Source organism: Lolium rigidum, unplaced genomic scaffold (genome assembly GCF_022539505.1).
Source record: "Lolium rigidum isolate FL_2022 unplaced genomic scaffold, APGP_CSIRO_Lrig_0.1 contig_31174_1, whole genome shotgun sequence".
NCBI classification, from domain to species: Eukaryota; Viridiplantae; Streptophyta; class Magnoliopsida; order Poales; family Poaceae; genus Lolium; species Lolium rigidum.
The window spans coordinates 38,962-62,859 of record NW_025900161.1 but is presented as its reverse complement, the minus strand read 5'-3'; the positions used below and the strand labels follow the sequence as shown (position 1 = coordinate 62,859).

The 23,898-nt window shown below is 47.1% G+C and overlaps 3 protein-coding genes across 3 annotated transcripts; 2 read left to right on the top strand and 1 right to left on the bottom strand.

Moving 5' to 3' along the window:
- Positions 1-11,044: 11,044 nt before the first annotated feature.
- LOC124680941 lies at positions 11,045-14,080 on the top strand. Its single transcript, XM_047215954.1, has 4 exons — positions 11,045-11,194; positions 11,834-12,739; positions 12,836-12,990; positions 13,391-14,080. Exons 1-4 carry the CDS (start codon positions 11,045-11,047, stop codon positions 13,758-13,760), a joined length of 1,581 nt encoding a protein of 526 aa, XP_047071910.1. The 3' UTR covers positions 13,761-14,080.
- A 3,326-nt stretch (positions 14,081-17,406) lies between these two features.
- Positions 17,407-21,589, bottom strand: LOC124680939 (elongation factor Tu, mitochondrial). Its single transcript, XM_047215951.1, has 12 exons — positions 21,417-21,589; positions 21,242-21,317; positions 21,057-21,149; positions 20,876-20,950; positions 20,467-20,571; positions 20,288-20,378; positions 19,987-20,192; positions 18,940-19,023; positions 18,499-18,564; positions 18,359-18,421; positions 17,871-18,111; positions 17,407-17,784 (listed from the first exon to the last, which is right to left on the bottom strand). The coding sequence occupies exons 1-12, from the start codon at positions 21,587-21,589 to the stop codon at positions 17,714-17,716; spliced, it is 1,344 nt and encodes a 447-aa protein (XP_047071907.1). The 3' UTR covers positions 17,407-17,713.
- Positions 21,590-21,915: 326 nt separating this feature from the next.
- LOC124680940 (monothiol glutaredoxin-S7, chloroplastic-like) lies at positions 21,916-23,616 on the top strand. Its single transcript, XM_047215952.1, has 2 exons — positions 21,916-22,360; positions 23,546-23,616. Exons 1-2 carry the CDS (start codon positions 21,916-21,918, stop codon positions 23,599-23,601), a joined length of 501 nt encoding a protein of 166 aa, XP_047071908.1. The 3' UTR covers positions 23,602-23,616.
- The last annotated feature ends 282 nt before the right edge of the window (positions 23,617-23,898 follow it).

Here is a 23,898-nt window from a genome sequence, read left to right as displayed (position 1 = left end):
CCTCTGCTGTCTACATTCTGGGCAGTTCTCGATTGTAGGCAATCGGCTCATTCCTGAGTCCCAGCAGTGTTTAAAGAAAGGACAGTTCCAATGCCTGTCCATGTCTTCTTGCTCTCTTGACCTCCCTCTAGTGTGACGCTCATACCCTTCGTTGTCTCTATCATATCGACGATACCTCCTGTCATCTGCATCAGACCGACTATATCTCTCATCATCTACGTCGTAGCGCCGACGTCGGTCATACTGCTGCTCATATTTGTTAAGGAGATGCGCGGAGAGTGGTCGTTGATACCGCACGCTTCTCACTTCTTCCTCTGTCAGGTACCGTCTGTTATCATGTTGGGGCCGGTCGCGTGGATCGGCCTCCTCTTTATCCTTGCCACGGGAGTGGCTGCTCTCTGCTTTATCCTTGCCATGGCGGTTCACAGGCCCTGCCATGTTGACATCAAAAGAGAAACCTGGCTCGCATCTTATGGAGTGACTGAGATCCACCATGTTGACGCCAGGAAACGGATGTGTGTCTACTTTCATGGCAAATTGTCCGAAGATTAATCGGCCTGATTCTATCGCCATTTGAATCTGTGCGCGCAACACTTTGCAGTCGTTGGTGGCGTGGGTAATCGTGTGATGCCATTTGCAGTATGGCCTACCGTTCATCTCTTGTGATGTAGGGATTTTGTGGCCTTCGGGTAACTTCAGCTGTTTCTCCTTCAGCAGCAAATCAAAAATCTGCTCAGTTTTGCTTAAATCAAAGTCAAACCCTTTTGGAGGCCCTGTTTGTTTCACCCATTTGCAGGACACGGGAACTGCCGTCCGAGTCCATTCAGCCACGGCGACTTCCTGATCTTCCGCAGAGTCTTCATCTTCTTCAGCGTCGACCAGGCCTATCGTGCGCTTGAACTTGTCTTGGTACAATTCTGGATGGCGCTGCTCATACGATGTCAGCTTCTGGACCATGTGCGCCAACGAATTGTACTCCACTTGGAAAGTCAGATCCTTGAGTGGCGCTGCGAGGCCTGCCACGGCCAGCTCGACTGCTTCTTTCTTAGATAAATGAACCGAATAACATCGGTTCTTGACAGTTCTGAAACGTTGAATGTACTCAGAAGCTGTCTCTCCTCGCCTTTGCCGAACCTGCGTCAGATCGGCGATGCCAGCTTCGGTAGCTTCTGAATGATATTGTATGTGAAACTGCTCTTCCAGCTTCTTCCATGTCCGAACTGAATCTGGGGGTAACGAGGTGTACCACCCAAAGGCTGGACCCGTGAGAGATTGGGCAAAGAACCTCACACGTAGCGGTTCTGATGCTGACACCATGCCCAGCTGTGCCAAGTATCGGCTCACGTGCTCGATGGAGCTAGACCCTTCTGATCCACTGAATTTTGTGAAGTCAGGGAGCCGATACTTAGGCGGCAGTGGGATCAGGTCATACTCATTGGGATACGGCTTGGAATAGCCGATTGTTCTCTTCTTCGGCAGGATGCCGAACTGATCTCTCAAGATTGCGCTGATCTGATCCACAGTAGGAGCTGTAGGGGTTGAGCTTTCATGACTCATTGCAGTGGCATATTTAGTTAGCCACGCTTGTTTCTCAACATCTGCTCCGGAACTCCCCGCCGCTCCGAGCAATCCCTCCTCGCCGTAACAATCGCTCCCGATCCGGCAATTCCTCCCGCCGAAGTCTGGATCGCGTGCGTCCAGTTGTTGCAGTCCGACACGTATGTGCACACGTATCCATGTGGGATCTCCTTGGGCGGCTCATACAAGAATTGGTAGTCGCCAGGATCACCTCCAACCTTGTAGACAACGTATGCCGGTGAACCTTGTTGCTGTGGAGCTGCCATCGCGAATGGCAGTGGTGTCCTAGTGTGGAATGGTATCTCTCCCTGGTGAGTCCCTAGAACAGGTCCTGACGGAGAATACTGATGCTTCATGATTTCTTGCACCACACGAAGCGCAACCCGCTCAAGAGTATTCACCAGGCTCTCAGAATGCCGATGTAGAGAATGAGCCACAAGCATAGTTAATTTCCCGGCGCAGGGCTCGGTACGTTCCTCCGAAGGGAGAGACAGATCTAATCCCTCGAACGCGCCTTCGGGTGTGAATCCTTTGAACCCGATGCCGTGCGAACGGGTCTTCTCAAAAGAGCCGATGAGATCGGCTTCAAAGATGGCCTTCAGCTCATCGTATTTCTTCTTATGCTCTGCAGGTAGATCCTCGTACTTGATCAGTTCGTCCGACATCTTGGCTGCCGATGTTGACGTGGTTGTTGCAGAAAGTGTTCCACCGGGCGTGCCAGAATGTGTTGCCTGCCAAAACCCACCGGCGAGCAGTGGTTAAGCAACACGAAGAGCCGGGAGACTCCCTAGACTGCTAAGTGGGCCCTGGTGCCTCGCGTCGTCCAGCAATGTCCCAGCACACGTCCTGGCGGTTGCAAAGGCGTGCCACCTGACCTATACCTGATCAGGAAGGTGTTGGATTGCTTTGATTAGTCTCCTGCATGGTAGACACGTAAACATTAAATACGAGCCCGATCGGCTCTCAGGTTGCCTCGTGGATCGGCTCAAAGAGCCGATCGCCCCATGGTTCGCATTGGGTTTACGATGACATGGGGATCCTCGCTTGATCAAAACAAAGCTAAACCAATCTACGACAGTTTAGGGTTTTCACCGCATAATCGGAACATCCTACGCGTAGTTGGGCCTAGCAGATACGAAAGATGATGGAAACTATTCCTAAAAGAGGCCTAAAAACCAACGTAAAGTCAATTCCCGGAACATCCCTTATAGGAACGGTAAAACAACACCTCACGCACTACCGGATCATCCAACCCCAGCATAAGGCCTAATCATACAGATAAAGAACAAGGAGCAACTATAACAGATCGGATATACTAAGTAACGAACAAGCAAGGTTCTGCCCTTACACCTAGATAGGTGTAAGGGCAGCTAGATATCGAGGGACGGCATTGCTAAGCAAATATGCACAAGAAAAGCATCAATGCAAGCCCCAAAACATCTACGATAAGTAGTGCTACTCGCCATCAACAACGCTTCAGCACGAGTAACACAAGGTAACGAATAAACGTATACTGCCTAGATCGCAAGATGCGATCTAGGCAGCATGATGCTTACCCGGAAGAAACCCTCGAAATAAGGGGTGGCGATGCACCTGGTTTGTGTTTGTTGTGAACGTGATTGTCCTGCTTTCTCAATAACCCTAGGTACATATTTATAGTCCAAGGGACTTTCTAATTCGGAAGTACACCTAACCGTGTACGAGCTAAACTCTATCCTTTAATTCTAACCTAAGATGCAATCTACTAACATTATTCAGATACACGGGCAATCTAGCCCAAAATCTCCGTGCAAGGCCGCTTCAGAGACGCTCCACGTGGATATCCTTCAAGCCCATCTCAATTACGGCCCATCTCCTGATTTGGCCAAAATCTGGTGATAACAACTAGATACAAGCAAGTGTGAGTGAACCTAAAAAATGCTCCAACGTCTTATAAATCCGAACGGAGGGAGTATATACTAAAAGCAATATACAAATGTCTAATAGAGTCACCACATCTTTGTCGGTTATTATATGGCTTGAAACAATCACCACGGGCATTGTTCAATTGATACAGACAACCAATGTTGAACAAGAGTTATCATCAAAGCAATGACGAGTATACACTATTCAACCAACATGCCAATGATAATGTATTAATATTTATAGTGTATGTTGATGACATTTTGACGACTCGTAGGAGATTACACATCAAAATCAATACTTTGCCAATTAGTTTGACGTGAAACACTTGGGATACTTAAGGTAATTTATTAATGTAGAAGTTTCACCGTGGTCAAAGGGCATTTTTTTATGACAAAGGAAATATGTCCTAGATTTAATTAAGGAAGCTGGTATGCATGGTTCATGGCCAACACCTAACCAATTGAGCAAAATCATAAGTTAATTTGTGATATCGAGGCTTAGGTTGATAGGGAATGATACCAAAGGCTAGTAGAAAGGCTAATTTATCTTTGACATACACGTCTAGATATAGCTTGTGTTGTTAGCATCGTTCGTCAATTTATGCATGATCCAAAAATAACACATATGAAAGTTGTTAATATAATTACGCGGTAATTGAAAGGAACTTCAGGAAAAGATCTCCTATATACAAAACAAGGAGAGTTGGATGTTTACTCCAGGACCGTAGATCAGCATCTGGGTATTGCGCATTTGTTGGCGGGATCTTCTCTCGTATTGTATCAAGAAGCATAGCTTGGTAGCTTGATCGACCACGGAAGCCGAATTAAAATCCATCGACCAAGGTATATGCGAACTATTATGGCTAAAGATCATTCTAACAGAATTTAATTTGTAAAATTGTAAACCCCCTGATGCTTTATTGTGAGAATAAAGTTGTTATCAACATTACAAATAACCTTGTTTGACATTATAGAACAAAACATGTTGAAGTTGATAGACACTCCATCCAAAAATATCTTGATATAGGAGTGATATGTTTACCCTATGTTACATCAACTAGTCAAGTGGCAGATGTGCTTACAAAAGGGTAACCTGAAAAGTTAATTTCTGCATTCTGTAGCAAGATGTGTATATATGATTTATTTTCCCGAGAGGGGGGTGTTGGAGTAGGTTGTACTTTTGTTCTACTTTAGGTTCGTATGTATAAAAGCGTGAGAAGACTCGAGAGATAGAAAGAAGCTCTAGAACTCCTCCTTGCCCCCTTCATCCTTTACATGGCATTGTACCTAGAAAGTATTGAGTTAATCAAGGATTACCTTCTCTAAAAATTTTAACCAACGAATATCTTTTGAAGCAACTCAAACATTTTTTAACCACTGAATATTGAGTTAATCAGATAATGTGGCAGCACCGCAGGCTGTCTTGCCTCCGGCCCATGGTCACTGCGCATCATAGCGATTGCATAGGTGAGGAGAGCACCTCCTCGCACCCATGGTCGCTACCAGCTGGTACCCCGTTGCCGCCACTCCGCGCAGCCTTTGGCCGACGATGCCTTCGGTGGTGGTGGAGGGAGGAGTGGAGGATGGCGAGGGAGGCAGGTGTGGCTGGCGGCAGGATCGTCGCACGTGGTCGTGAAGGTAGGGCTAGGAGGAAAATGTATGGATCAGGCCGTGCCTGTTTTCGACTCTCTTCTAAAAAAAGGAAAGAATTTCACTTCAGGGCCTCCACACCAACTAAGGATGCACACATCCATCAAGCATTAGTACTAGGATTTTTATTCTTTGTGAAGATTAAAGTCTAGTCGTCAAGATAAATTTCATGATTATCAGGTCTAGCGTGGGTCTCAAGAATAAATAGGAACCTAAATTCGTGTCCGTGAGTATTTAAACTCAGAATGCTAGGTTCGTTCGTATGACTATTTGTCTCCAGCTACATATTGATTTTGGTACTGAAATTTTATGATATTACAGATCCATATGTAGCATTAGTGTTACGGATTATTTCAAAAAAATTAGCAACATGTGGAGATAAGAACATGGAGGGTGCAAGGAGCGTACTCCATGTGTGGTTGTACGGCGCGGCCGATTTGCTTTTTTCTTGTAAATAAAATAAAATTCATTGTGACCCAAATGTATGAGGGGCCCGGGGGAGTTGGCCTGGCCATGCATGAGGCCCATCACAAGGCTGACTTCCATGTACGTACGTGTGCGAAACTAGGGTAAGCGTCATCGGTCATACGGTCATACCCTGCTATGGTCAAACTGTCCCCGTATTTGTTGGTCATGCTCTTTGAAGTTGAAGATCCAAAACTAATCTCAGCGATCACCAATAGTTGAGGGAAATTGGACTTGTCGGTACGTGAGGTGAGAGGGAGGAGCACAATGGTGGTGAACTTGTTCTGCTAGGAATCAATCTCGAGTCCTCCTTCCGGCACGGCCGGCCGTATAAAGATGAGAGGGCGTCCATGCATGCCCGGAGACTTGCGCCATTCGTTGTCGATCCATCGGGACTAGCAGAGAAGGTTTTGCGTTTTCGCATCGATGGATTTGCGATCGGGGCGTCGCTTCCGCTCACGGCCGCCGCCACAGCACGATGGAGCTCCGTGCCACCGGCGTGGTCCCGGCGGAGTTGACCGCGCCAGCAACCTATCCGACGACCTGATCCTTCTGGTCCTGGCGCGTCTGCGCTGCGCCAGCACCGCCGTGCGGACCGGCCTTCTCTCCCGCCGGTGGCGCGGCCTCTGGACCCGCCTCACCGATCTCTCCTTCAGCGGTGTCCCAGCCGCCGCGGTCGAGGCGGCGTTCTCCCGCGTGACTGCTGTCTCACCCACGGGCACGGCGTTCCATCTGGGCATCTACCTCCCGTCGAGACCGGAGCCTGCCGACGTGGACTCGCTGCTGCGTGCCGCCGCACTGATCTCGCCGGTTGAGCTAGTCTTCACCATCGCGCCCGACGCTCCGTACTCCAACTATGGATACACCAAAAACTGGATCCAGCTGCCTTGCTTCCAACAGGCCACCTCGATCGAGCTAGACACAGAAAAACTCGTCGTCCAGCCGCCGCCATCCGGCGAGTTCCCCGCGCTGGAGAGGCTGTCCATGTCTGGCAAGATTCTCAACATCGACGCCATGGTCACCCGCTGCCCGCGCCTGCGCGTTCTCGTGGCCAAGTTCCGTTGCGTTGACGGCGATTTGATTAGTGAGGTTCTGGGTTCACTCAAACGGTCGCTGGGCTCGCGCAACGTGGTAGTGTCCCTCATCGACATCTCCATCTCCGAGCGGGACTTCTGTCTTCTCCGCAGCGCGGCCAATCTCTCTCCGCAGGAGCTCGTCTACACGAATACTGGCTGTGATTTCGGATGGCCTGGCCCCTTACAACTGCCCTTCTTCCACCACACCACCTCAATCCAGATTAAACGGAAAGATGTCAGCTTCACATTGGCTTCCTGCCCCGACAAGTTCTTGGCGCTTGAGAGATTGTGTCTCTTCGGATGCAACATGACTGACCTTGGCAAATTTGTCTCTTGTTGCCCGCGCCTTCGTGTGCTCAGGGTTGAAGGTGTCACTACTTCCAATGGCGATATCAAGGTCCACTCAACGTCATTGCAGGAGCTTGTCCTCGGAATCTACAAGGAATGTCGTGCCATCAATATTGTGACCCCGGAGCTAAAGCAGCTGACGATGGAAGTCCATGCCGACGGGGACCTCAGCACCTCCGTCTCGGCACCAATGGTCGACAAGATTTTGTGGCGGCGCTCCTATACGAGGCCGGATTATGTGTTTGGTTTTTGGCTCCTCCGGAGCCTCATCTTAGAGACAGCTGAGAGCAACGCGGACCAGGCACTTGTTGACGACACACGGTTGCAGGTTCAGAAGCTGCCTCGCGCCCATGTCCTGACAATGGACATGTCTGCCTCTGTAAGTCGACCATCCTGCCCTAGTATTTGTTGAATTAATTAAACTGGTCTTATGATTTGATGATATCAATCTTAGTTGGCATACTTTTAAGCAGGACGCCTCGGCTATAGAGCTCAACTTTGCACGAGAAATAGAGAAACTCCCCGTTACCAATTTCTCTGTCGTGGAGTTACGTCTCGAAGCAATGAGGCATGTGTATGGAACAACTCTGTTACGCCTACTTCAGGCACTTCCAGTCCACAACACTACCAAAATACTGAAAATCACCCTACTAAGGGCAGAGAAATCCAAGGTAACTCTTCGCTCTAGTTCTAACATACTCGTTTAAGATACTGTTCTCTAATTATTATTAGCTACAAAACAAGCATAAATAAACAGCGCTAATTTGTGACACTCTTGATTTGTTCTAGGTTAAACGAGCATGCATAGAAAGTTGTACATGCGATGAGCCCAAGAACTGGAGAAGCCAGAGTATGTCCCTGCCTTACTTAGAAGAAGTGGAAATCGTAGGATTCAAAGGAGAGGACCATGGCTTTGATTTCGTGAAAGTTATACTCAGATGTGCTCCAATGCTTAAAAGGGTGACCATGAAACTGGAAAATAAGACAAAATTAAATGTCCACCGAGATTGCACGAAGAAAACCTACAACATTTCCATGGCGTACCCTTCCGTGAATTTCTATGTTTATCTCAGTTGTGGTACCCTTGTTCTGCATCCAGGTTTACAATGCTCCTAGATGCAACAAGTTTTTATGTTTTTACAAGTGAGATGCAAGTCGCAACTATAAGTTTTATCATAATATGGTATTATCGGAACCTATATCAATACTTAGTCACTTCGAACCTGTTACATATAATTATTTTGCTGAGGAAACCATATTGTTCTGTTTGTGTCTTTCATGATTTAGAACATGATGCATATCGTTCCCTAAAAAAACAGGATATATCTATTCGTTTCCATGTGTAGTATTTTTCTTTCGCATTGTCTATTTGCCCAAAAGGTTAGCAAAGGAGAAGGCACAATCATTTATATTAACATAGAAAATATGCTCGTGCATTGCAAACTAGCAACAGGTTGTTTGAAATTTAACATTTCGATATAATAGTCTAAACGGTCCGCTCACTCAGGGCACCCCACGTAGATTCTTTAAATAATATTCAGAAACAAATGCATAACATATAGTGTGATATTTTTAGCATAGTAGTAAGGATTACAGGTTGTTCAAATAGCTATTCTGAAAAGCGTGGTGCAGAATCCTTGTCTGTTCGATTCCAAGTAGTGCCAAGCGAAGCCTTGCACGGTGAAAGATCAGGGCCAACCTACATAAAATGTTTTCCATGATTAGTCTAAGAGAATCTCTAGTCACGTCCCTCAACCCCGTATGTGATTTCGAGGGCGTCAGATGTTTGACCATCCCTAGCACTACTCCATCCATTCACTTTTATAAGCACTACACAAGAAACTAAACAATCTAAAAATGAGTTGCCAAATAAGAAATAATACCAAAATGAGTGAAATGAGATAACCTCACAAGGTGCAAACTAACTTTGCTACTTGGTGCTACTTGAGTGAAATAATAACTAAGCTACCACGAAATATATAAAATGCATTGATGTTTCTTTCGTAGTTATAGGACTATATTTTTGTCTGTACTATCACTCAAAGTTATAGGACAATGTCAATTGACATAAAATATGCTTCTTGTTTCTTGGAATGGAGGTAAATTAAAGTACTACACACACAAAATTAGTTGTCATATTTTTGAACCATAAAAAGTGCAAGTTCCTTTCATAACTTTATTGAACGAACGAAAAATAAAAAAAATACTTTAGCCAAAGTTGAGAGGGATTCGTTTCATTTTTTTACCTTAAACGACTGAAAATTTATTGATCACTAGATAAAATATTTACAGAAATTCCCAAATCAATTGGGGGAATAGAAAACCACACATGCCTATGGCCCGATCTTTTGTCACAAGCTAAATGGGTTCACCATATTAGGTGGGCTTCCTTTCTCAATGGGCTAAGGGCAACAAATTTTTTTTCAGAAAGCAACACTTCGCTAACTGACGAAACTGAAGAAATGTAGAAACTTTTGGCCGAATTGCTGCCACATTTGATTCATTACGAAAAGCCATCGCCCAAGTTATGCATCTCATTGAGCATACATTCAAACAAAAACTAACATAAGCAATTGATCTAAAATAGGAACCACGGTAAAGCACGTCTAATGAGTGATCAACTGAAGGAAAACAATTCCTAGGGATTATACAGAAATAAAATGCTGCAGTGATCACATTTGCTCGCTTCTTCAAACCAACCATCTGCCTTAGGTGCTTGTTTAGTTTCTTCACTTCCCCAATCAGTTCCCCATCACCCGTGGAAATTTTTTCTCACCGCCGACGCTTGATTGATATCTCGGGTTGCATCGCTCCTAAAATCACTGATTCCCTCCACTTCAAGCCTCTCAACGTACTCGTCAATCCACTCAAAAGGGTAACATTTCTTCAAATTCTGAAATAGAAGCACATGAACCCTAATTCCCAAATAGGTGGAAAAATTAAAAAAATGCACAAATTACATCAAAAGGGCAATGGATAACTCAGATCTAACCTTTCTCGGCTCGGGCTTGCTCTCGCACTTCATCAATTCTCGCCCAAAGTTCTCATTCTCCTCCTTCACTATGACCAATCGCTTCCATGGCGCGGCGATGTGCAGTCATGACATCATGTCATCGGCACTTCCCCATACTTAGGTCATGAGGGGCAGGAGGCTGAACTAGAAGTTGACATAAATCGTTGGCCATAGTCGAGCACCGTCGTCGGAGAAGAAGAAGAATAAGCGGCTCCGAAATGGGGGCGGCAGGCGGGCGACGGCGGCAGGCAGGCACGAGCGAGCGGATAGATCTAAAGCAGAGGAAGCTAAGCTGGGCAAGTTGTGGGTCCCACAGCGAGGTGGGTCCCAGGCTCACTGGATAATGTGTGTGTGGGTCAGCGCTGACGTGGATAATAGTTGGGTCCCACTCAGTTCACATAATCCATACTTTTAACGACCTCTACTATGCTTAAGGTCCGCGTCGCGGGAGAGCTATTTGGGCCGCTTGAAGTGTCGTTCTGCAGCTATTCACACGAAGGGAAACAACTTTTATACACTAGAATTGTGTGTTCTAGAAAAACATGCTCTAACAGTCTTATACGTTTGTACGATTTATTCTAAACGCAAAAGATCTAAAATGCCCTTGTGAGACTCGTCCCTCGGTGGATTACTTCAAATTGAGCGTTCCAACAGTTATAGAAATTTACCCAGAACACCAATATTTGTTAACAAAGTTGTAGTAAAAAAACATAGAATCAATACAACTTTTGCAGCGGACCGGATGTGATATGTTGCAGCTAGGGCAAACAGATGTTTTAGGGCCATCCACCACATGGGTACGATTTTCACCTACCATCTTGTGCGGCGTTCCTCGTACACAATGTTAACAAGCAATCCGGCTGTGGCGGAGAAGGATTCTTGAGATTTTCCTCGCTAGGAGATCAAATCCACGTTAATCGGCCTCATCTATTTACTGTACCAAACTATATCAGCTCCGGCCACCGTGTTGGGATTTCACCAATAGCTAGCAATCCATCAGATCAGCAAACATGGAGTCACGGCCGTTGAAAACCGGCCAAGATAGAGATCGAATCAGCGCGCTCCCGGACGACCTTCTCCTGGGGATCCTGGGACGCCTGAGCCTGCACGAGGCGGTCCGCGCCGGCGTGGTCTCCACGCGGTGGCGGCACCTCCCCAAAGTTCCCATTCTCCTCCTTCACTATGATCAATCAGTTCCATGGCGCGGCGCGTGTGCAGTCAGGACATCTTGTCATCGGCACTTCCCCATACTTAGGTCATGAGGGGCAGGAGGCTGAACTAGAGGTCGACATAAATCGTTGGCCGTAGTCGCACGCCGTCGCCGGAGAAGAAGAAGAATAAGCGGCTCCGAAATGGGGGCGGCAGGCGGGCGACGGCGGCAGGCATGTAGAGGCGAGCGGAGAGATCTAAAGCAGAGGAGGCTAAGCTGGGCAAGTTGTGGGTCCCACAGCAAGGTGGGTCCAGGCTCACTGGATAATGTGTGTGTGGGTCAGCGCTGACGTGGATAAGAGTTGGGTCCCACTCAGTTCACATAATCCATACTTTTAACGACCTCTACTAAGCTTAAGGTTCATGTCGCGAAAGAGCTATTTGGGCCGCGTGAAGAATTCTTGAGCGGCGTTCCTCGTACACAGTGTTAACAAGCAATCCGGCTGTAGCGGAGAAGAATTCTTGAGATTTTCCTCACTAGGCCAAACTATCAGCTCCGTTCACCGTGTTGGGGTCGATTTCACGATCCAGTAGCTAGCAATCCATCAGATGAGCAGCCATGGAGCCACGGCCGTTGAAAACCGGCCAAGAGAGAGATCGAATCAGCGCGCTCCCGGACGACCTTCTCCTCGGGATCCTGGGACGCCTCAGCCTGCACGAGGCGGTCCGCGCCGGCGTGGTCTCCACGCGGTGGTGGCACCTCCCCCACCAGCTCCTCGCGCGTGGACCTCGATGTGGACGACTTCCAGGCCGGCACCACCACGGCGGTCGATACCATGGACGCGTTCACCGGCGCGGTGGGCAGGTTGCTGCCAATGCGTCCTCCGGCGGCGGAGCGCGAGTGCGACTGCGAGAGCAGACGTTCCGTCAAGACCCTCCGGCTCCGCTTCCACCTGACGTCGGCCCCCGATGACTTGAGCTCCATTGGCCGCGCCGTCGAGGACACGGTGAGCCGTGGCCAGACCGACCGCCTCGAGCTCGGGGTAGTTCCGCCTTCGTCGTCTGACTCTGAACTGACAGCCGCCGTGCGCGCCGAGCTCGGGCAGCAGTTCATGTCCTTCTCCCGAGTCTACCCCGTCGCCTTCCGGTGGCTGACGGACCTATCGCTCACGAGCCTCGACCTCGGTGACTCGGACCTGTCCAGCCTCATGGGCGGCTGCGACAGGCTCAAGCACCTATCCTTAACATCCTGCCGATTGGCTCGGCACTCTGTGCTCGAGATCGACGTGCCCAACTCTGTGGTTCAGAGCCTCAACTTGAGGAGATGTAGGTGCATGCGGATCGAGCTTGTTTCTGTGCCAAAGCTGACGCGTCTCCAGTGCGAGTCCTGGAACTCCGAGGACCCGCCGCTGCGCTCCGGCTACGTGCCTGAGCTTCGCAGGGTGATACTCAGTTCTCATGCAGGGGTGTGGCAGACGCCGTTCGCGCTGAGCAACTGCCTCTCAACGAATGTCAGCAACCTGTCGCAGCTGTTTCTTAATTTCAGCTGCCAAATGGTACTTCGATTTCTGCACCCACATGAATTTTCACTGCATCTGCATAATATGTTTCCTCTACCGATTTAATCTGTGCATTATGTTCTTGTGCTGCAGATTTGGATTAAGCCTGAACATCCAAAACTGCTCACTGCTATATTCCGTAATATCAAGGATTTCGGGTTTTGGCATATCTTCCCTGAGTGTGATCTCAGCTGGACCCTGTTTATCCTCGAAGCTGCACCTGCTCTGAAAACGCTTACAGTAAGTCTGTTATGTTACCTTTTTGTAAGTCTGTTATCTTCTATGTTTTTTTATTTTTTTTGAAAAATAGCAAATCCTTGCGTACACATCACCCACTTTATTGCAAAGTATCATGGTCGAGATAAACATAGAAACAGGCGAGCAGCTCAACACTTAGGAGTAATACAGATGTAACTTGATAGGAAACCCTGAAGCATATGCATTTGCCTTAGTGTATATGGGGTTTAGTTCATGCAAATTCCTCCAAGCACTCTACAGGAATCTCAAACTTTATTTTGGCAAAGATATATTTGACTCAAGTTTTGCTACATTTGTTTATACTAGTATCATGGTCGTGCATGGGTTTTGGTGGCAAGTTATAATGTAACATGTGTTTTCTCTTCCGTTTCCATGCGTGAAGATAATAAGGACTCGGCATTCCTGTGTCAAAACATCCGAGCGCAGTGGCAAGAAGGACAACGTGGTGTGGGAACCATCCAAGGATTTTAAGCACCTGAACCTGAAGGTGTTGTATATGTTTGGGTTCGAGGATGAAGACAAGGTGACAAACTATATAAGGCTTGTCATGGAACGAGCTGCGGGGTTGCAGGGAATCATGCTGTGGAGTAGTAAGACTTGTGAGGCATGCGATGCCATCGACCTTGAGTCCCCGAGTAGATATGAGGTGGATAAAGCCTGCAGGCGTCGGGTTAAGGAGCGACTCACACATGGATCCTCCTCGTCCGTGAAAATAATTATCTGCGACCTAGATGCTCGTGGACTGATAATAACCTCATAGATGAACTACTCACAGATCACAGATGCTGATGCTGCTGCTGGAGTGATGAACCGATGATAGCATATGAGGGCCAATCAGTCGCAATTAACTTTTATCTTAATTATAATTTTTTATGATAAATCTTAATTCTATATTTAGCTAGGAAATACTTTGATTTATGTGGTGTGTTGATGTCTCTTAGGTGACACTAGTAAAATGGCACGTGCAACGACTTATAACATACAATATTATTCCACATCCTCAAATCTTCAAACTTGTTGTTGGAGAGCATTCATGTATATTTATGATTGTAACACGTTGATGGTACTTCTTTTCTCCAATGAGGACTGCACTGATGTGAATTTGAGGGGAAATGAGCTGCACCGTATATGTTTTACCTATTTAAACAAGAAGTCAACAACCAAGTTACCTTATATATGTTGTTGTGATTTTTCGATGATTCAGCCACGCAATCTCATTAATTAAGATGATGAACTATGGATTATTATTTACTTTAGGGTACGAATAACAATAGTGTTATTAGCAGTATGAAGAGAGAAGATTTGTTTCAGTGATGAGTATGAAGATCCCTTCCTCTGTTGTAAAATGAGAAAAAAATACAAGTTCTATTTCAGATTTGCATGCCAACTACTTGACTGCTATAACAAATACCAATGATAAATATTCTTTTAATACAGCAACCAAGTAATCTTATAGAGTGCGCCTCATCTCATTTGACAAGAAACACCTAGTCTGAGACTTGTTATATTTCACATGAAAATATGTACACAAGTAGATCACATCATCTCATCGTATTGAAACTATAATTATTTCAACAGCTTGTAACACATAACACGTCTTATCAGAATGACAGCACAGAAGATGGAAAGTGGCGGCACCAAACCCGCAGTGAGGAAGTGGGAGTACACCCGCACATAACCCTCCATATATTCGGAGGTCTTTGGCACCAAGTGCTTCGTCGCGGCATTCTCGTTAGCCAAGGAGGCCACGACTCGGCCGCTAGGCAATTGAAGGACACTCTATCTTATCCCGAGGGGGGGGGGGGGGAAGAAGTCCTGGGTGGTGCACCACTTAGCCTAATCCTTGTCGCGCGTCGACAATGATGAGCTGGTCTTCACCTTGCCGCGACCAGAGGAATATTTGGGCGGAGCCATCGGAGAAGCGGAGATGAGGAGGACGGTGAGATCTGCGGAGAGTTGGCGCATATCTTGTTGGAGGAAGAACACTGGAGTCGTGTGCAATGGAGGGAATTGCCGTCTCTATGGGGAAGGCGGTTCTTGTAGACAAGGCATTGTGGAGTGCAGGGCAGTTCCCCTCCTCTTCCACTAACCAACACACTAAAGCATCAAAACGATTACTCTCCTAGTGGCGGGCGCGGAATTTAATGGGGACGCAGAAGGCAGGTGAGTGAAGGCCCTGCATCTCTGACCCTTTGGATCCCATGCCCACCGCCTTCGCGTGACGCATGTCGTCTCACGCTCGCACAGACCTCCCGGAGCCAGGTCCGCCTCACACCCTAGCACCGGAAGGATGGGCGTAGCCCGGCGGTCTGCGCACGCAGAAACCAAGTGTCCTGGAAATGTCTCCCCCACCAAGAAAAATTTGATGAGCATTTAGGGGCCAGTGTCGACGACGCGGGAACCATGCGTGGAGGCTGGACCCGCTGAGAAGAAGCCGGCAGTGAAGAAGCCTAAGAGAATCTACGGCGTGTCCGCGCCCACATTGGCCCTCAATGTTGGCCCCGGCGGCGATAACGTGACGGGACCTCGGCCAGCCGGGCAGAGGAAGGCGAGTACCCCGGCGGCCCCTAGTTGCCGGGCGGCGTGCCACCGGGAGCCGGTGACCTACTCTGTCCTAGATGTGCATGTTGGATACTTGGCGTCGTCTATCGGAATGATCTTTCACTGACCAAGGAGGATCGATGGCGTCTTGTTGCGAGCTACTGTACCCATTACAGGCCCTTTCGACCACGTGTTTGACATGCGCCCCGCTTCTGTGGAGTCCCCTTGAAGTATAAAAGGAGGAACCGATGTAAGGTAGAAGGTTAGGCTTGGAGGAAGGAGGAGGAGGAGGAAAAGGTTGTATCGGAAGCGAAGGGAGGGGGGTCTCAACTCCTCGTTTACATTGTTCAAGCTTAAGAAGATCAGACATGCATGACGTAGGGGTTTCCCATCTTGCACCCTGAATCTAGGTGAAGATCCCGTGTTTATATGTTGTACTTGATCCAGGTCGTGGCGCCTAGCGCTCATCTACCGAACAAAAAACGGGTGTCAACTTCCGGTGTCCTTGGCATGAAACACTCTACCAGCACATCACTCGGCAGGCTGCAAAATGTTGGAGTTCTGAATATGTACAGTGGTCCATCCGCGGTTGGTGAATCTCCACGACCTCTGCAACTGTCTAGTCCATAGGAATCTCCACGACCGTTTGATTGCCTTTTGCCCGCGCGCGGATGCATGAGCTGACGATTACACTATCCATAGGAACCTATAGAAACTTGCAAAGAGTATAATTCCATCTGAACTGAGGAGGCTCTCCCCTATTCTATTCAATGGCAATCAATGGTGGACAAGTGCACAAAGTTTTTCTCTCATGTTCCCTTCAACACGTACATGGTTACAGATTACCATGCTTTAAGTGGCAGTAACTTCAATGCCATATAACCGCCGGCCATGCCACGGATTTCCATCGCCGTGATCTTGAAACTAAAGCCAGCACAAGAAAAGCTAGCCACCTCCCTACCTTTGGCATGCTGATAAGTCATATCAATCCATCAATAAACTACACAAAACATGCCTTCAACCAGCGAGTTTGACTTGGGAAAGCAAACCTTAGTTAGCAAGCAGACCAGCGAGACGCGAAGACCCTCCCTTCTTGCTCTATCTATATAAGTCATTGTGCTGTGATGCCCTAGCTACACTAACAACCATGGAGGCCAACAACACCACCTCACTGTCTGCTCTCCTCTCCAGAAGCAACAAGCTAGGGCAGTCTATGAGAGTGTACTCCCCGGCGACCGGAAAGGTGCCCTTCGAGTGGGAAGATGAGCCAGGTAAGGCCAAGAGCCCGCCGAGGGTCGAAACCCTCCCACCTCTCTGCCCGTCGCCCGCCATGGAGAGCGCTCGACTGACCGGTCGTCGGGGGAAGCGTTATGCAGATCAAAGATCAGAACCAGATGGCTTTGGAGGAGGGTGCTTGCCTTTGAGGTTCCAGCTGGGGAGAAGCATGAGGAGCTTCTTTAGAGGAGAATGATTAATAAATTAATGAGCGCCTAGTGAAGTTCTATGGCCTTTTTCCTTTTTCTGTACATTTATAAAGAATCTATGATAGTTCTATTTTGTTATTTCGATCACTTTGTGTCCAAACTTCACACATAGCACATAGAAACAAGTTATGAAATGATTTTACCGTTGCCATAGATCAGGTTTGCCTTTTTGCAATACACAGCCTACGAGCAGCACAATCACAGCTTCAAATGATCAAGAATATATACTACCTCTGTCCATAAATAGATGCCAAAAGTTTATCTAAATTTGAATGTATCTAGTCATGTTTTAGTGTATAGATACATCCGAATTTGAATAAATTTTTGGCATCTATTTATGGACGGAGGGAGTAGTTAATTAAAACACATAACAAGGACATATTAAGAAACTAGAGACGGTCAATTATTGAATCACCGAGCTAATATATGCCTGAGAAGCGTGTCAAGGTAACAAGCTGCGGTGTTATACAGCAAACTACCCAACATGAAGACAAAAGAAATTTCCAGAATGCCAACTGACCACATCCATGGCAGCTGGCCAAATGCATTCCAAACAAGATGCATACTGGTTCCCCTTGCTCTCGACGTCTCTCGTTATCTCGTGTTTTCTTGTCCGACAAATCTTTCATATCAACATCCTTTTGTCTACTAAAATAACTACGCCGTAAAAAAAGGAGGAAACAGATTATTAGCTCATGACTTTGGCAACAACTCCGGCACCGACGGTTCTCCCTCCTTCCCTCAGGGCGAATCTTTGCCCTGCATAGCACATAACAGTAAGATTAAGTTTTCCTACAACAGTTTGATGCCAAAAGTTCAAAGTAGTATGCAATGTAAAAGCATACCTGGTTCAAGTGGAATAGGCGATATCAACTCAAAAATTGCAGTTACGTTGTCACCAGGCAAAACCATCTTCACGGGCTCAGGCAACTCAATTTTTCCAGTGATATCAGCAGTTCTGAAGTAGAACTGTGGGCTGTAGTTTGACATGAAGGCAGTGTGGCGACCACCTTCATCCTTTGTCAGGACGTAAATTTCTGCCTCAAACTTCTTGTAAGTCTTCAAACAACCAGGTTTGCAAACGACCTGAAATGGTACAAAAAGGAAGCGAGTGATAATTAATAAAACAAGCAGCAAGTCATAATACTAAAAAGCCACCAGATATAATGCCACAGATATGCAAAACCAAAGTGACACACAGGTATGGATCAACATAGATAGATTACAAGTCATGTGTACTACAAATATTCTCTGGTGATACTAGTGACAATTTCCTGGTACATCCATTTTTGCCAAAAAGATAGTGGTTCAACTTAGAATCAGGCATACTAACCTGGCCACGTTGTACATCACCACGCTTAAGACCACGGAGAAGAAGACCAACATTGTCACCAGCCTGCGGACAAGGAGTTGTAATCATGAAATACAGCATCAGTCAAGAAAATTGAATGGTGTCCTTGACAGAATTGTTACCTCTCCATGATCCAACATCTTTTTGAACATCTCAACACCAGTAACTGTAGTCTTCACAGGACCAGTCTGTGACCAATAATATGTTTCATGACGATACATCAAGGTAGAAAACATGACAATTAGGAAACTAACGCACCAGTTTGTGTCAAGTTTTGCATCTAGAACAGGTCAACTCATACGTGCATAGTAGATATGGCAGAACAAAGACGTAAGGCCTACTATTCAAAGTCTCACATGAAACTTCACTAGGATTTACCATGATAATATGTTTTTAAAATTATGCAGAAAATTCACAACAGTTGCACGATGCTATTCAAATCCATGCAAAAAAGCAAGAGAGCTATTCTACTACCAATTCATGCAAAAACAAATCCTTATAGTCCAGCAATCAATCAGAAATATTTAACAGGCATGAAAAGGACAAACAGGGTTCAAAATTACCTCTGTTAAACCTAAGATCTCAACGTCCTCGCCAGTTTTAATCATCCCTTGTTCGATACGTCCAGTCACAACAGTACCACGGCCCTGCAAATCAGGAACAATTAATCCATGTTAGAATGAGCTGCCAAGAATATTATCAGGTAAGATTAATGTGATTTGGTCATTAATGTTTATTTGTGGAGCAGAAACTTACTCCTTATGGATAATAATATGCATGTTTTACCGAAAGTTAACACAGAACTAATGACTGCGAAAGGACAGTTTTTATGTTTGGAAAAGTACACAGAAATAATGACCAGGAAAAACGTTCAATGCGCTGAACTGGATCGGTAGCATCTTAAGTCAAAGACTTGTGATTCAGAATACAGTTCTAAATCGTCTGATTAAGTTACAATGGCCCACTGAAGATACTACAAGAAAGTAAACTGTTAAGCAAATAGAATACTCCCTCCATTCAGGTTTATGAATCCAATGGTATATATTTTAAGGCATGTATATCATATTTGGTAGACAAAATTGGTGGTCAATGTTTTTCTTAAAATGCATACAGGCCATACAAACCAGAATGGAGGGGACCAAAACAAAACAAAAACATTATGTAAGCAAAATTAAAATAGTCTGACAATGTGCAGATGTCGTTTTCTTTGAAATCCCTCTACAGAAACCTAACATCATAGAAAACAGGCAATAATACATGGCTGTGCAACCGCTGGGACGAAAGGGGAAAAATATGGATTTTGGGAGTCATAAATTGGCCAAGTACCCAATTAACTGACCTAACACCATACTAAAGAGGACACCTAGCCGTGGTTTTATAGGCGACAACTCGTCCGAAGACGCGGGGGGGGGGGGCTCCGACGCCTAAGGCAGCCATTTTTCTAAGCCGGAGGGGGAGCGCTTGGACGCTTAGGCGGCGCCTTTAAAACCATGCACCCAGCATTGAACAATGGAGATGGTTTTATTCTGGTACATATTAATTTTGCTAGGCTTTCTAACAGTTAAATTAAACATCAATAATTGTAACTGACAATCATAAAATCTAATCACCTGAATTGAGAAAACATCTTCAATTGGCATCAAGAAATGCTTGTCAAGCACCCTAACAGGATCCGGGATGTACCGGTCAACCTCATCCATCAGTTTCAAAATAGCATTCTTTCCAATCTCGTCATTTGTTCCGTTCAAGGCGTGCAACGCAGATCCACGGACGATAGGAATCTCATCACCAGGGAACTTGTAGAAACTGAGGAGCTCTGCAGGAAAAAAAAAGAAGACAGTAAAATCACTTCAGAACATAAACATATGGACCAAGCAGAAAAATGTAATTAACTGAAACATGCTAGCATACCACGAAGCTCCATCTCCACAAGTTCTAGTAACTCTTCATCTTCAACAACATCAACTTTGTTCAGAAAACAAACAAGTGATGGCACGCCAACCTAAAAAGCAGGAACCCTGTCGGCTCAGAAGTGCAAAAACAGCATAATAAAAAGACATTGCAGGGCAAGAGTTCTCAGAATTTGAAACCTGTCTAGCTAGAAGAATATGCTCCTTCGTTTGGGGCATTGGGCCATCGGGAGCTGACACGACGAGAATACCACCATCCATTTGAGCAGCTCCGGTGATCATGTTCTAAAGATGCACAGCAAATTAGAAGCATACAAGCATCAGAGCAGGGTGTGTAGTAGACAATTACTGTTTCTATAAGCTCTAGATGGGGAAAATTCAGATGGCCTAGCTAGTAGCCATTATGAGATCATGGATTAAGATGGAAGCTGATGAAACCTACTCCGAGTCAAAGCATGCTAGGTAGTATTTCATTTCATCAATTTCATAATGCAGTCAACAGTCACCAAAATTTCTGAATGGAACATGCAGGGCCTTGTTACATTAGATGGTTTCGCTAGATTCGAGAACAGAAGCCCATAACAGTTACCTTGACATAATCAGCGTGACCTGGGCAGTCCACGTGAGCATAATGCCTTTTAGCGGTCTCGTACTCCACATGAGCCTGCACAAAACAAACGCACACGATCAATCGATCACAAATTTAGCTGGAAATGGAGATGAACAACACAGAACAATATGGCCGGCCGAAAATGGCTGTGGGAACAAACCGTTGAGATGGTGATTCCTCTGGCCTTCTCCTCCGGAGCCTTGTCGATCTCCTCGAACGCGATGGACTTGGCGTTCCCCGACTCCGACAGCACCTGCATCGCGCGCCGAAACCCAAAAAAACGCATTCAGATCACCCCAACAGTTGGCTACACAGAATCAGCCGGGCAGCGCGGCCTGATCTGACCTTGGTTATGGCGGCGGTGAGCGTGGTCTTGCCGTGGTCGACGTGGCCGATGGTGCCGACGTTCACGTGGGGCTTCCTGCCAGAGATTCAGCCGAGAGATCATTCATCCCACCAACTCGAAGGGAGCGGATCATACCGAGCAGAGAGGTGCAGATCTGAGGGGAAAGGGACTCACGTGCGGGTGAAGGTGGCCATGGACCGCGCCCAGAGGCCCGCGGCCATCGGCGGCGGCGGCTGGGGCGCGGCCGCGTCCGGGAGCGCGGCGGGGCCGGAGATCACGGCGGCGCGGAGGGTCGGGTAGGCGAGGACGCGGCGGGAGCCGCCCCGGAGCACGGCGGCGGAGGCCATTGCGGCGGCGGCGGCGGCGGGAGGAGGAGAGCGGAGTTGGGAGATGGGTTTTAGTTAGGGCTTTAGGAAAGGCGCCCACGCTGGAGAAATGGTTGCGGCGAGCTGGCTCCTGTTACTTCTACGCCACGGTACAACTCGTGGGCCGGGCTGGGCCGCACACGGGCTCGAAATGCTGGACGGAGTTTAGTGGGCCGACTACGCGGCCTTCTCGGGCGGCCACAAAGGTTGCAGGGAATTACGATTCTGCCACCCGGTCCACCACAGCCACGACTCGTTCGTCTCCAATCTACCTCGCCGCCGGCGCGCGACCTCCACACGCCACCGCCATGGCCGCCGTCTCAGCCCCATCCGCGTCCACGCTCTCCAGCCCGTCCCTCCGGACCGCCCTTCCCACCCGCCCGCCCTCCATCCGTTTCGGGGCGGCACCTCGTCCTCTGACCCTGCGCCTGAGCCAGGGCGCCCGGCCGGCGCGGCGCCTGGCGGCGGCGGCGGGCGGGGGCGCGGCGGGGCCGGACATGCGGGAGACGCTGGACAAGGTGGTGGGGGCGCACAAGGTGGTGCTGTTCATGAAGGGGACCAAGGACTTCCCGCAGTGCGGCTTCTCCCACACCGTCGTGCAGATCCTGCGCTCGCTCGACGTGCCCTTCGAGACGCTCGACGTGCTATCCAACGACGCGCTGCGACAGGGGCTCAAGGAATACTCCAGCTGGCCCACCTTCCCGCAGCTCTACATCGACGGCGAGTTCTTCGGAGGGTGCGACATCACACTCGGTACGTATGCTATGTTACGTCCGCCTGCCTTGCGCCTAGTCTAGCTTGCCAAACGCACGATTAATTACAGATCATGCTGCTATAGTACACGCCCATGAATGCTGGATTGCGAATTGCTCTGTGACAAATTTGTGGTTTGCTAGTTCTTTTTTAACGCAATGATGGTAGAACTGGCAACGGGAACTCGTGTAGCTGTTTCGGGCATTTAGTTTGCTCATGTTGCTTATTCGAACTCAAGGTGTGCTTCTGCACCTTGTTACCATCATTATCATCACCAAAATAACTGCATCCGCAGTATTTGCACCACCTTGGATAGGTTAGCAGCTTTCTTATCTAGGCTAAAACATTGCATAATAATTCCATTCCATCCCAGGATGTGTTAGACTATTTTGAGTGTCTAAATCCATTGACAGAGTTTCTGTCCCCAGTGACTCTCCAAGCCCCAAACAACTATGACTTCCTTTAATCATAACACTGTTCTGCGCCTTTGACCAATTAGTGTTGCTTTCGATTTTGCAAAGTGCAAGTAGTCCCAACACAATATTGAGTCCTTAAACTCAAGTCTCAAGATGGGAATATTTCTTCGTTTCTGTTGTACGATTCTCTCCGTGTTATGCGTTTATACTATTTGTGATGGCAACATTATCAAGAAGGACCATTATGATGTACATTGGTAGCCTTTTTTCGCAGTTGCCCACATCAGACTGGCCAACATCATAGAAGGAGATGACCCTATTTGCTCTGCTACTTTTCATGGCCGGACAACTCCAAGTATTTACAGTTCAAGTTCATTTTTTTAATGTATGGTTCACTACCAATGACATTAGATAATGCCCCGCCACTCAGATAAAGCTAGCTATCATGATGCTCCAACTGTCCGAACACCACTTTTCAGGGCAGGTGCAAAACTGCAATCAGCTTAAATTTTTGGCAAGCCATTCCCATTTCCTTCTCAGCGGCATGAGTGAGAAAGGACTTTGGTGTTGTGATTCGTGAACACAAGCTCTTAATAGTCCATTCGGTCCCAATATGTGTTTGTTTTCAAAAGTATATATAAGAAATACTGTTGCTGCTTTTTGTTACACATGATTATTGTTGATATTTTCCTTATGTACTCAAGTTTGTGTTTAATATCAGTGTTTGAATGAACTGGGCTTAATGCTTGCGTTGTTGTATGTTGTGCAGAAGCATACAAGAGCGGGGAACTGCAGGAAACACTGGAGAAAGCAATGTGCTCCTAGTAAACGATGGATCCCATCACAGTAAACCATACAAGTTCTTGGCCTTCTTGAAGTACTCTTCAGCCTGCGGCAGCAGAGAACTTTAGACACCGTTGCTAAGTTGTAGAAAATTTGAAAATGTCAAACACTGAGTTCCAAACATAATACTCTCTTTGGGTATGATAAATTTTGTGCAATCTGTGGTTATTTGTACAGTATCAGTTACATGTACCACTACTCGACTATCAGCTCTCTTTGCTACCTGGTGTTTATCCACAGATTGCTTAAAACAGTCTCTCTTCCTGTCTTCCATGTTTC

Bases quoted from the DNA above. Each gene is read 5' to 3' on its own strand.
- LOC124680939 (XM_047215951.1), bottom strand. From the start codon at position 21,589: ATGGCCTCCGCCGCCGTGCTCCGGGGCGGCTCCCGCCGCGTCCTCGCC. The intron at 20,951-21,056 runs GTTTGTTCCCAC...TGTTTTGTGCAG, and splicing joins GAGGAATCACCATCTCAACG to GCTCATGTGGAGTACGAGAC. The intron at 18,565-18,939 runs GTAATTTTGAAC...TATTGGTCACAG, and splicing joins AGATCTTAGGTTTAACAGAG to ACTGGTCCTGTGAAGACTAC.
- LOC124680940 (XM_047215952.1), top strand. From the start codon at position 21,916: ATGGCCGCCGTCTCAGCCCCATCCGCGTCCACGCTCTCCAGCCCGTCC. The intron at 22,361-23,545 runs GTACGTATGCTA...TATGTTGTGCAG, and splicing joins AGGGTGCGACATCACACTCG to AAGCATACAAGAGCGGGGAA.
- LOC124680941 (XM_047215954.1), top strand. From the start codon at position 11,045: ATGGAGTCACGGCCGTTGAAAACCGGCCAAGATAGAGATCGAATCAGC. The intron at 11,195-11,833 runs GTTCCCATTCTC...AAACCGGCCAAG, and splicing joins GGTGGCGGCACCTCCCCAAA to AGAGAGATCGAATCAGCGCG. The intron at 12,740-12,835 runs GTACTTCGATTT...CTTGTGCTGCAG, and splicing joins TTAATTTCAGCTGCCAAATG to ATTTGGATTAAGCCTGAACA.